Source organism: Trichosurus vulpecula, chromosome 2, assembly GCF_011100635.1.
Source record: "Trichosurus vulpecula isolate mTriVul1 chromosome 2, mTriVul1.pri, whole genome shotgun sequence".
In the NCBI taxonomy this organism is placed as follows: Eukaryota; Metazoa; Chordata; class Mammalia; order Diprotodontia; family Phalangeridae; genus Trichosurus; species Trichosurus vulpecula.
The window spans coordinates 263,621,796-263,635,551 of NC_050574.1; the positions used below are offsets into that span (position 1 = coordinate 263,621,796).

The 13,756-nt window shown below is 38.1% G+C and overlaps 1 protein-coding gene across 1 annotated transcript in view; it reads left to right on the forward strand.

Moving 5' to 3' along the window:
- Positions 1 to 13,756, forward strand: part of LOC118837800 (aldehyde oxidase 1-like) — a gene marked incomplete at its 5' end in the record, with an annotated part of 86,543 nt that overhangs the window by 35,203 nt on the left and 37,584 nt on the right. Inside the window, 5 exon segments of the mRNA XM_036744892.1 lie at positions 526 to 652; positions 4,970 to 5,092; positions 8,945 to 9,041; positions 11,816 to 11,940; positions 13,025 to 13,158. Of these exon segments, the coding sequence (XP_036600787.1) occupies positions 526 to 652; positions 4,970 to 5,092; positions 8,945 to 9,041; positions 11,816 to 11,940; positions 13,025 to 13,158 (606 nt within the window).

Here is a 13,756-nt window from a genome sequence, read left to right on the forward strand (position 1 = left end):
CTTCCATATATTGGTTCTATTTCTCTTCTAGTTTGTAGACCTCTGAGGTTTCTTTCAGTCCTAAATATATGATTCCGTGACTTGCTTTTAGTCAGCTTAGATTGGTTCTGAAAGCTCATTGTGTGTACATACACACATGCACACATATACATAGATACACACATACATGTAAGTGTGTGTATGTATACACACGCATTCAAAGGATAAAATTGAATCCTTGCATAAAAGCAAGACTTTTCCTCTGTATCCTACCCATGTGTACCCAACTTGGTGCCACCATTCTGTTGTCTTAGATTAGGTGGGAAAAAGGTTGGTGGGACAAAGAATAGAAAGGGGCACTTTTCCCAGAATGCTCACTCTCATCATGAGCTACTGAATCATTTAGGTTAGTGAAGCAAATAATTAGATTGAAATAGTTGTTAGGTGTATCCTTACCTCTTGTTTTTCAATGACCATATTCTAAATAGCTTTCAGATTTCAAGTATGTTTCTCTGAGGGATCACTGCAATTTATTTTTTAATTTAGGTCTATTGATACATCAGAAGCCCTTAAACTACCAGGAGTAATTGATGTCCTGACAGGTAAAGATCTTCAAGGTGTAAACACCTTCTGGGAGTTTCCTGAAAATGAGGAAATGTTGGCAACTGAGGAGGTATAATGCTTTTATTATTTTTAAGTATCTTTTCCCAATTAACATCACTTACATTTAAAAAAATCTACCATAAAGTTTTCAAAATGTACTAAATTACCAAACTATTTCAATATTCTTTGTATCTTTATTATGGAATTCTGTGTTCACATTGTGAATAAGCCAAAATCTGCTTTGTCATTTTCCGTGTAAAAATGATAGAAAAATATCATTTATTTTTTAAAAAGAGGAGTGATCTTAAAATTGGAAGATCTGGGTTGTGGTTTGTCAAGGAGTGAGTGGCAGTAGGACAAGAGGGCAAAGATCTTAAGACATAGAATATGGTGTATAGTTGAACTATAACTATAGGGATAAAATTGAAGGGAAGAAAATGATACCAGAAGAGGGTGTGTGAGGGACTAGGAGAACAGGAATTGGTGAAGAGACTGGACATCCTAGTGAGGATGAACAATAAGTTTAGGAGGAATGAGACTAAGGACTAGAGAGAAGAATAGAAGACTGATTAGAGAGAGGCAGTTCAAGATCATGGAGGTGACCCAGTCGTGGATGATGGTATGACTTAAGGTCACTGTCCCCATGAGGGACCAAGGTGAAGTTAAGGTGCAGGTCATGGAAGTTGAAGAGATTGATATATTTACTGGGAGGCCAGTTGTGCCTGAAGGGACATCAACATTGTATATTGAAGTCCTTGAAAATGAAGGCAATAGTTGGGGTAGAGAAGACAACTATTAGTTAAGTAAACTAAACTCCTTGAGAAAGTGGTTGAGAAATGACCTGGAGCCTGGTAGATAACTGAAAAGGATCTATATCGAGGGATCTTGGCAGCAGATGGCAGCAGAACTCCCAAGTGCAGGCTAAATCAGATTAAAATATAATTGGGGAATGTTTAACAAAAATAAAAATACAACACAGATAGTGTTAATTTGTAGTCTTCTAAACATGTTGCCTCAACTGTTTCTATTTGAGTTTGACACCACTGATCTAGATGGACAGAGTAGATCTTTGAAGGAGGAGCAGAGAGGCTGCCTGGAGGTTGATTAAGGAGCTGAGTAAGCATATTTACTCCTCCTGGCCCATTTCTTGGAAGACGGGAGAGAAAAAAACATTTAGCACTGCAGAGGCTGATCAGTGAGGCGATGTCTTCCTGAGGGAGCTTTCCACCAGCAAGAATATGGAAAGAGTGTGAGAAGCACAAAATAAAGGGAAATTTGCTAAACACAACACAACAGGGCTTTCAAAAGCCACGGTAGAAATAGAAACCAGGGAGGGCCAGATAACTTCAGGAAATTGGGTTGGGAGAGTGGTTCTGGTATTGGGGGAGAAGGTAGATGGTGATGCTGAATAACAGGAATTATGGGAGGAGAGAATAGGAGTTAGTTAGCCATAGGATGGGGAGCTCCAAATGGTGGCTCCCACCCTCCAAGGTTCTCTGATGATGAAGGGTAATGTCAGACTATATTCTCTAATGGAAGGAAGGGGTTAAGCCTTGATCTTGGGCCAGATGGCTGGGGCAATTAATGCCTGGATGATGATGATCTAATGATCTGGTCTCCAAGAGCCTGAGGGAATCCACTCTCTTTGCTAGCTCCTTTGTTTCATCCCAGATGATGATGGATAATGCACACCCAGACATGGAACATGCACTTGACTTCTGGTGTCTGAAGACCTGTTTGTGAACAGGGTCCTGATGTCAATGAAGGTTCAGTGGTTAGGAGTTTGTTTAGTGTTGTCTGTTAAAATGGCACTGCAGTCTTTTGGCCTGGGAAATGTTAGTTTACATTTAGCACATATAAATACATTGCAGGAGTTCTTAGGCCTCTCTGAGCACCTAGAAATTAGAGTTCGAATTCAGTGTCTAATTCAGTGTCTTAGAGACAGTCACAATTTAGCAAGCAGACTCAAAAGGAATATTTTTAATAATAAGTGGAGCTTGAGCTAAACCTACCTGGAATAGAAACTACTGTGAACCCCATGAAACAGAGCCAGGGTGTTTTGGCAGTTAGCTGAGAACTGTGGGCACTAAGTAAATATCAACTAAAAGAACAAGATTGTTTGGTATTGCCTGTGGAACTACTGCTTTGTGGATGAAATGGAATAGGACAGTGTTCAGGCCTATGAAATACTTTGAGATAGGAATTTTTCATTTTTACATTGCAAAAGAGATAAAGACAATGTCCTCTGCATATTCTCTACCTCAGAACCACTGGAAATAGGAATGTGCACTGGGAAAATGTCAACATTGATGACACTATGGTGATTTATATAAATACCGAGGTATGACAATAAGTGAGCACAGTCTTAGGCTATGTTAAGAAAAGAATCATGTTTGAGAGGTGGGAGGTGACTGGGATGGTAAGGGGACAGGAGACCATACCATGTCAGGATCAGTGGAAGGAACTAGGGATATTTAACTTGCAAAATAGAGGGAGAGAGAATAGGAAGTAAATACAAAGGGGAAGGAATGTCAGCAGAAAGAAAAAAAATACAAAGAATATGCGAAAGTAATTTTTAGCTTTTCAGAAATTGGGCTGAACCAAGTTAATAAAAGAACCAGACAGTAGTCTCTCCTCTGTCTCATTCTATCACTTCTGCTCCCCATCCCCGCAAAAGTTCTGAGTAAGACACATTAAATTCTAAGCCAGAAGTTTGCCACCTAGACTTGTAATGCCTCTTCATCTTGCCAGTCTAGATACATCTCTCATAAGAAATAAAAAAGAGATGTCTTAATGACTCACTATTGTCAGAAGTTTTGTTATCAGAGATTGAAATTATAGAGAAGGATTAGGAATGTGGTCCATACTGGGCTAAGTTGTGTTGTTTTCTCTCAAAGTTCTTCCTTTACTCTCTTTCTTGTAGATAAGACTGAATTTAATTTAGCAAGAATTTGTTAAATATTTCATTAAGTCCCAGGCACTGTTATAGGCTCTGGAGGTACAAAGACAAAACTGAAACAGTCTTTGCTCTCAGGGAGCTTATGTTCTGTTGGGGAGGGGGAGTTATAGTGGATGTGACAGATGCACAGAGAAATAAATAGAAGATAATTTGAAGACAGAGCACACAAAACTGGGGCAATCAGGAAAGGCTTCCAGCAGAACATGGGGCATCTGAACCGGGCCTAGAAGGAAGTTAGGGATTCTAAGAAGCAAAGGTGAAGAAGAAATAGCCTGTGTATTAGATTCAAGGACTAGACAGCTAGTTTGGCTGGAACATGGGGTGTTCTTGAATGGAAATACTGTAAAGTAAGGTTGAAAAGGTATCTGGGAGCCAGATTGTTGGGTGGCCTTACATATCAGGACAAGAACTATGCATTTTATTCTCAAGAACCACTGAAGAGTTTTTGAGACAGTGACTAACATGGTCAAACTTATGAATTCAGACTATTAACTTGGTGTGTGTGTGTAAAATGTGCGTGTGCGTGGGTGTGTGTATGTGTGTGTGTGTGTGTGTGTGTAAGATAGATTGGAGAAGAGAGAATCTGGAATCAGGGAGATTGATTAGCAGGCTGTAGAAATAATCCAGGTGATAGGAAATTCAGTCATGCTAGCGATCATGAGGCTTCCACGGCAGGGAGTAGTCAACTCTTTCTTTCATTATAGCACTCCGCCCAGTAACATAGACAACAGACTAAGCCACAGGTCGGGAAGCCCCTTCCTCCAGAGACCTCCCCTAAGTCAGTCTTTCATCCTGATTGGCTCTCAGGAAGCAGTGCCACTGCTGTCCATTCCTTTTGGCCATTGCTAACTCTGATCCACTTCCAAGTAGTCTTGAAATTTCCTCATTCGCTTTTGAGCTGTCATCACCTTTCTTTTAAGTGTGTCTTGTTTCCAGAAGATTTGTTAATAATGGATGTGTTACTTTATTATTCATTTGCTGTATAAGCAGGTCCCCACTAAGGCCCTACTCTGCCCCATTTCAGCATAGAGGTTACCTTGTGTTCTTAAAGGTCACTCTAGTGGAGCCAGAAAACCTTCCAAGTGCTGACTGGGTGACTGAATCTGTTGTAGAGCCTCATCCTCTGAAGGGTGGCCACCAAGGGGTGACTTTATTTGAACACAGCAGCACACAACCTACTAATACATGGAAAGGTTGCACTCGGTACTGTATCCACCACCAGTGAAATTGGGGGATCTTTTGAAATTTGGAAATATGTACCAGACACTAACATTTAGCGTGGGAGTACATTCAGAACCTGTGGTGCTGATGTGTGTACCTAACTCTATAGTAGAACATGAATGTGATACGAGAGATGAATAAAAAGTGTCCCTCCCCAACCCGCACCCCCTCCCCAGAGAAAAAGCCTATGGTCTTTGTGTTTTTTAGGTGTATGGTGTGGGCCAGCTTGTGTGTGCTGTGATTGCTGATTCAGATGTTAAAGCAAAGCAAGCAACTCGTCTGGTGAAGATTGAGTATAGTGATTTGGAACCCTTGATCCTGACTATTGAGGTGATTATCAAGTTCTTCTGTGGTTCTTCTCTTAGAAATTAGGAGATCAGGGAGCCATCAATCTTTATGGGGAGTTACATCCCTGGACACAGCCAGCTGCGTCCAGCAGCTGATGGGGTGCTTCGGTGCTTGTGCCTGGACCCCAGTTTTAAAGATCACATTTCTCCCTAGCCTCAAAACACTATCCCTGCCAGTTTTCTTCGCAGCTCAGGGACACCATGCCTAGCAATAACTCATGAGTGGGCCCCAGCAAAACAGAGTATCTTTCCTTATCACGAGAACAAGCTGACCTCTGAAGAAATTCTCTTGTAAAAACAAGACTATCTTGTGACCACAGAATTATCATGTATTGATTTCCGAAGTTATCATATTCAATCCAGAGAGAAGTCAAGCTATAGACATCAACTCTCAAAGCTATCTTGCTACAGATGTAACAGACCAAAAATACACCCTTGAGAACCCCTTTCCCGTGGTTTTCAGTAATGAATGACATCTGTGACCAAGGTTGTAGGTTATCACCTAATTAGCATAAAGATATTTTTGACAATCCACTACTTTTCCTATCTAAGCTTTAGCATCATTCTTGTTAAGTTGTAAGTTCCTTAAGGAATGTAAGTTCCCTAAGGAGCTCTTCCCGCTATATTGGCATTACTATAAACCTTTGCCACCTTGACTTGAAGAATGCTTGAGTCCAAGAATTCCTCCAGTTGACCCTCTCCTGTAAACCAGCCCTTAAAGGGTCCCTGAATCTGTCCCCCTCAAACCTCATCAGCACCATTCAGCCAAACTCTGAAGAAAGATTAAAGGAATTCTCTCTTGAGAAGCCCAATTTCAGGTCCTATTCTGCTACTCCCCGATGTGTATCTTCCTATACGAGAAAAATGTTTTCTAAGACTAAATCATCATTATATACATTTATAAGTTTAATGCCAATTTGAGAATCCTCATGTGCCTACAGACATCATAGTCAGTTGCTCACATTTCAGAATGGATTTTTTGAGGCTATTAGATTTTTCACTCTCTGGAATTTTACATGCTTTTATGCATGCACTTTATTTTAATTGTCTTATAAAGTAATGAAAGCATGTCACAATTTTTAAAACTTAACACATTAGAAATAAAATAAAGAAGGATATTTTGAGTTTTTTGAAGTTACTCAGAGAACAATTTATGTTCACAACAGGATTATTTGTTATAGTAAAAAAATCAACTCTGCTGTGGGGAACTGGCTAAGATAAGTCTCCAAGAAAATTTGTTCCAAAACAACTGTGCACCCTGCTGCTCTCTGCCAAGGATGCCTAAATTTGTTTAAGCAATTTGTTTTTAAGAAAGCAAAAGCAAAAAAGTCTTTGTTCAAAAGCTAAAGTTGATGCCTTTTTAGTGAACCAGGAAGATATTCAAGTGATTGTTTTGGGGCACTTAATTCCCTAGGACCAAAACATATGTTTTTAAAAGAATTAGGACCATTCCTTACATAATAGATTTGTTTTGAACACCACTGAGCAAGCCTCATTTCCTGTCCTAAAGAAACAAAAGACTATTTGAGTTTGGTAGCTATAGGCACTTCCTTAGTACTTAACAAAGTTCTCCTAAAGATCACTGAAGATTAAATGAGGAGATAGTAAAAATAATGGTTAGCATTTATATAATACTTTGATGTTTACAAAGCACTTTAGCCTAGTTATCTCATTTGATTCTCACTATAGCCCTGTAAGGTTGGTGCTATGATTATCTCCATTTTACACATGGAGAAACTGAGGCTAAGAAAATTTAAATTGCTTGCTTAGCGTCACAGAGTTAGCAAGTATCTAAGGCTGGATTTGAACTCAGGTCTTCCTAATTCTAGATGCAGCACTTTATCCACTGCACCCCAAAATTACGAGCACTTCTCCACTTCTTCCTCCTCCTTCCAGTTTCAAAATGTTCCCATCTCCATCATCCAGGGGAAAATAATAAAGAAATAACTCATAAAGCCTCTAATTATCTGAGAAAAAGCTCCACCCAAAATAAAAATGCCAACTTTACAAATGCTCCCTTCCAGGGTGTAGAGCAGAGTCCTTACTCCACCTCTGAACCATCTTCATTAGCAATTAAATCCAAGACTGATTGAAACACTAATGGATGGATTAAAGGGATGTGTGGAGAGTGGTATAATACCCAAATCCGGATCAAACTCTGGCTTCTCTTGCCAGGAAATATTTGGAAAATACCTAAGCTCAAGTTGGCCTAGAAACCAGGGGACACGTGGTCTTGAAGAAAGAAAATTGCTCAACAGAGTTTCCAAATTAACTTTGAAAGGCAGTATGGTACAGTGGAAAGTGTTCTGACTTTGGACCTGAGTTCAAAGTCTTTAATTGCTACTTAATATCTGTGGGACCGTGGGCAAGTTGTTTTTCTCTGGGCCTCAGTTTTCTCATCTGTAAAATGAGTAGATTGTATTAGAAGCACTTTAAAGGCCCTTCCAGCTCTCTATGTGTGAGCTCATGATTCTATTTTTGACCCAGGAAATATTATCTTTAGCTTAGTTAGAAAATAAACGAGGTGACTAAATAAACTAGGATTAGTTTATTTAGTTATTAAACAGTTATTACTTTGGTATGATAAAATTAAAGTCATCCACTATCAAACAACCATCAAAATTGGGCGTGACAATCAATTTCAAAACTTAAGAAGTTTATGAAGTATGGCTCCTTTTTAACACTTGTCAAGAGACAGAGAAAACACCCGCTTGCCATGGCTTATATGGAGCTATAGGAGGAGTGAGTTGTGGGAAAGGAACTGGGACTTTGCTGTAATTTATGCATTCAGAGTTGGTTCAGAATCAGAAAGCAAATTTTATTTTAGTTGAGTTGTGTTTACTTTTTCCCCAGTTTCATGCTTTATATAAATGTGATTAGTGAGTTACTAAATTTTATCTTTTGGAAAATACCACATAGTTTTTTTTTATCAATGTTCTTCAACACTTGGAGTTAATTATTGTTATGAAGGCATAACTGTCTTAACAATAAAACTTCAGTGTTTAAAATGAGGAGGGCAAATCTGTCCTTGGAAAATGGTATCTGTTATCCTGTTTTAAGTGTACTCAGTGTACTCACTCCTTCCATCCTCTCCTCCCTCCTCCATCTTTAGGAGATCTCAAATTGCACTATTTGTATACTCTCCTTAGGGAGTGGCCCTGAGGTTTCACTGCTTCTCCATAAGTCATTTGCGGGAAAGTTCAGCAAGGCATAGGCCTGGGAAGAAGGCTGCTAGGACTCAAACCATGAAAACAATAAGGCTGGGTCTTGTGTAATGTTCAATTCCTACTGGCTAGCTTTTCCTTTTTTTTTTTTTTTCTCATTTTTTTTTAAATGCAATTTATTTCTTTAACATATTTGGTTTTCAGCATTGATTTTCACAACAGTTTGAATCACAAATTTTCTCCCCATTTCTGCCCTCCCCCCCCACTCCAAGATGGCGTATATTCTGGTTGCCCTGTTCCCCAGTCAGCCCTCCCCTCTATCACCCCCCTCCCCTCTCATCCCCTTTTCCCTTCCTTTCTTGTAGGGCAAGATAAATTTCTACGCCCCATTGCCTGTGTATCTTATTTTTTAGTTGCATACAAAAAGTTTTTTTTGTTTTTGAACATCTGATTTTAAAACTTTGAGTTCCAAATTCCCTTCCCTCTTCCCTTCCCACCCACCCTCCCTAAGAACACAACTTTGTTTTCTCTCCCTTCCACTTACCCTTCCCACATTTGAAAAAAATAATCCTTATTTTTTTTAAAAAATGTGTATGCATATATATTATATATATACACACACGTGCATATGTATATACATATCTCTCTATATTTTTCCATTTTATTCTTAGGATGCTATACAGCACAACTCTTTCTTTGAGCCAGAATCAAAAATAGACTATGGAGACGTTGATGAAGCATTTAAAACTGTTGACCAAATCCTTGAAGGTAAAGCATTTTGCTCCTTAAACATGAGGAGGCAGTGTTGGGTAAGAGAAAGAAGACTCATAGACGATCTTAGCATCAGTCTCAGCTTTGTCATTTCTTGTTGTTTGTCCTTCGTTTTTGAAGAAGACTAATGACATCATGAGTGAAGTCTTGACTTGCCTGTGAATTGGATTTAAGTGAGGCAGAGCTATGCAAAGTTGCCAACTTCTGTCACTAGCTTTGTGAAGACAGCATGGTGCAGTGCTAAAAGTCAGAGGACCCAGGTTCAAATCCAGGCTCTGCCACTTTAATGTGTAACCTGGAGCAAGTCACTTAAATGCTGTAAGCCTGTTTCTTCTTCTGTAAAATGAGAAGGGTTGACTAGATGACTTCAGAGGAACTTTCCAGCTTTAAATCTGTGAGCCCATAACATTGGGCAGGTCACTTCTTGGAGTCTGTTTCCTTCTCTGTAAAGTGAGAATAATAATGTTTGTATTGTTGACCTCACAGGGTTGTTGTGAGGAATGTGCTTTGTGAACCTTTCAGTGCTATGTGAATATGAGTTATTATCAAGCTAGGTTGAAAGCTCCTAAAAGACTTCTAATGAGGGATTATCAGGTCAGGTATATCTCAGACATACACCTTTTGCCGCTGCGTGCTGGGAATCAATTTTGGTAGCTTGAATATACTGCCCTACAGGTATTGGCCTACCTGAAGCAATCTAGTATCCTTGTCTACCCCTACCTCTAAAATTTTTTCTAGCTCTAAAAATCTGTAATTCTCCAATCACTTCTCCATTTTTCCACCTGTCAACTCACCTTTCAGAAGGATAGAGTTGTTAAGCCACCAGCAAGTTAGAAAATCTGGATTTTGTTTCCACTACCTTGTATCATCCTGCTTTACAGGATTTACCCAGACTTTTTGCTGACCAATCTAACTTGTATAAGAGGTCTTTTCTGCCCTTTCTTTCAAAGCAGAGTTTATTGCTCTAACATTGTCTACCTTCAGAAAGGGATCCAGTATGTCAGCCTACATGGTTTACCAAATCTCTTCTACTCTATTGGTTTCTTATTCATTACTTTCACAGGCCATACTTGCTGTTCATCACATGTAGTGCTCCATCTCCCACATCTGGACCTTGGCACTGGCTGTCCTCCAATCCCAGAATTCTCTCCCTTCTAACCTCTGCCACACAGAATGTATGACTTTCTTTAAGACTCAGCCCAAATGCCCCATCCTGCAGCAGGCCTTTCCTGGTCCCTCAGGACCTACTGCTACTGTATACCCATCAGAGGGGACCTTTCATCTACTTTGTATTTCTCTTGTATGTACCTGTTTTACACACACACATACACACACACACACACATATACACATGTATATTTACATTATATATACACACAGGTATATAGAAAAGAAGTACAGAGTAGATGAAATAGAGAATATTCACACACAGTTATATTATAACTAAGCAAGTATATTGTGTATACGCATGTGTGAACATATACACATAAACAGATACATTATATGCACACATGTCAACAACATTATATACATGCATATAAATTATATTTATATATGTGATCATATTATATTATATATGTGTGTATATACACATACATAGGTACATTGTATATATGCATGATAGAAATAGGTACATTATATATGCACACATATAATATGTATGCATATGTACACACATACAGGTAAATCATATGTACACATATAGAGTTATTATATACATACATAGAAATAGGTATGCACTAGATACATACATGCAAATATATAGATAGATAGATACACCATATATACATATACAGACATATACGCAGGCAGGTTATATATATAAACAGGCACATTGTATATATACACACAGACAAACAGGTAGATTATCTCTACATACAGACATAAAGGCAGGTACATCATATATACATATACACATTATAAACAGGCACACTATATATACATATAAACAGGTACTACACACACACACACACACACACACACACACACATACAGGTACAAAGAAGTATAGAGTAGATGAAGTACAGATGAGGAAACTGAGGACCAGATAAGTAGAGTGACTTTTCTAAGGACACACAGGTTCCAAATGGCAAAGTCAACCCAGGTTCTGTGACTCTAACACTCTTTCCACTGTACTATACTGCCTCCCTTAAAGACTGAAGAGTTTCCGACTTCCATCAATGTTAGTGTCCATATTGGATCAGAAGTATGACAGAAAATTAACTTACATCGGTTTCATTATCACCCACTCTCCCATTGACCATGAAGAGCTTCCAGGGGAATCCATGAGACTTAGGAAGAAGAAATTTGACTGGGTAGGTGGGGAGGAAGGGTCAGGAATAAGCTGTTTGGGATAGATGAGATTGCCTTGGGATGACCCTTGGGCATGGGGGAAGGGGAATGGTCACTGTAAGTACACTCACTTCCCTTTTCTCTGGCCCTTCTATATTTGCATTGGAGTTTTGCCTCTGAACTTAAGAAGCCAGATATATTTTATAACTTAGTCCCTGTGGTTTCACCATCTAGGACAACGGTTCAGTCCCATGATGTGAACTAATATTGCTGGGAGGACTTAAAGATGGTGGATCAAAGAACATAGACCCTGGAAGGGACATTGCATATCATCTAGGGCCGGGGCTGCTGTATTTGGAAATGCTTGTGAAAAATGGGATTAAGGTTGGATAGCCAGTAGTGCAGGTTTTGCCCTAATTTGTCATCCATGCTGTTTTGTGTAAACATTTGAGGGTTGTCGGTTTTTCCTCCTGTGATAGGTGAGATTCACATTGGAGGCCAAGAACATTTTTACATGGAAACTCAAAGCATGCTTGTTGTCCCATATGGAGAGGACAAAGAAATGGATGTCTATGTATCAACACAACATCCCAGGTTAATACAGGTAATGTAGAGTCCTTTTCCAGGGTACATAGTTAATTCTAAAAATTTTCTAACAGAAAACAACACAAAAACCAAAACAACAACAAAAACAAATCCCAAACCCCACTGACTACTTAAAATATCTTCAATTTCATATTTTTTATGCCACACTGAAATGAATATTTCTTTGGTTTTTGAAATGCAGTACCCTACAATGTTGCTTTTTGGGGGCAACCTAGAATCAGAGAACAGAGAATGTTACAATGATATGAGCATTAAATGGGATGAAATTAGAAAATTACATTTAATAATATACAATAAATCATCTAACTTTTTACATCTTAAAAATACCTTTTAATATGTAACATGTCCTCCTTTTGCTGCACTCTCTTATTATGAAAGGGATTTGAGTTCACAAGTTAGCACATTTTAAAATTCATCATAGAACTATACTCATCACATTGAACAAACATTAAGTATACCTTTGACAAACAGTCCATTTTCCCAAGCTTAGCTTTGAATACAACCCACAGGTTTCCAATGAAGTTTAAGAAAGGTGAGTTCCAGGTCTTTAAAACATGTTTATCTCCATCTCATTTCTCAAATTTTGTGACATGTATCATGATATAAGATCTTATTGCAGTATTCTACCTCCATTTGGGAATTTCTGTAATTCCAAGACAATTTTGCTTCTTGATAGATCAATAAGTTTATCAGAATTCATAATTCTGTTGAGGACATGACTTCTAGGCCTACTGGAAATTTAAAAAAAATCCCCAAACATTTTTATTTAGGTGGATATTTTATAATTTAATGAAAATACCCAGATTTTAGAGGCTAACATGGATTGCTTCTGACTTGGTTTTTATATATCCTTGAATAAAAAGGGGACTTTAGTTAGTAAAAATTACTTTTTTCTAGTCTTCAGTACTCCAGTATTTGTATTCCTTAGCCTAGGTAACCATTTTTTTCCTTCTTAGTAATAATTAGCTAATAGCTAGCATTCTGCACCCTTCCCCTGCCCCCACATATATAATTGCTCTTATTAATAGGAGCTAAATTTATTATTTAAAAGGATTCAGATTAATCTATATTAATATTTACAGGCCATAGTAGCCTCCATATTAAGGGTTCCATCTAACAAGATCATGTGTCATGTCAAAAGAGTTGGTGGAGCTTTTGGTGGAAAAACACTCAAAACTGGTATCATGGCAGCTATTACAGCATTTGCAGCAAACAAGTAAGTGGAAATTTAAGTGTTACATTTAATGAGAGCAAGAGAGTCAGCATGGTATAGTAAGATGTGCTTCTGGAGTCAGACTAGTTCTGTCTCTTTTAGCTATGATCCTCTGCAAATCACTTAACCATTCTGAGGGTCAGTTTCCTTAACTGTAAAAGGTGTATTACAATAATTCTTTCACTACCTATGTGTCTTGGTTATTAGAAAACAAAAAGTGTTTTGTAAATACAAAAGAACTTTATACATATGACTTATGGAAAGTAAAATAATTTTGATGAATGGAAAACCAGGAGACATAGTAGACTCCCAATTAATTCTGGTTAGTGGGGGAGAGGTGCTCCAATTTACAAAACAAAACCAATTTAAAAAACTGCAATGAGAAAAAAAATTTGAAATAAGCCAGAAATGTTTTCCATCTTAAAGCTAATTAAACTGTATATGTTTATAAATTGTGGAAACCATCATAGTTGTAAATTTCTACAAAAAACACCATAGTAGAAAATATTGTAATATCTAGAAAGCAGAAAGTCAATAGACTTGATTTGGTGATAATTACTTGTCTTAACTACCTATTGAATGGTCCATTGTTTAATGTAGG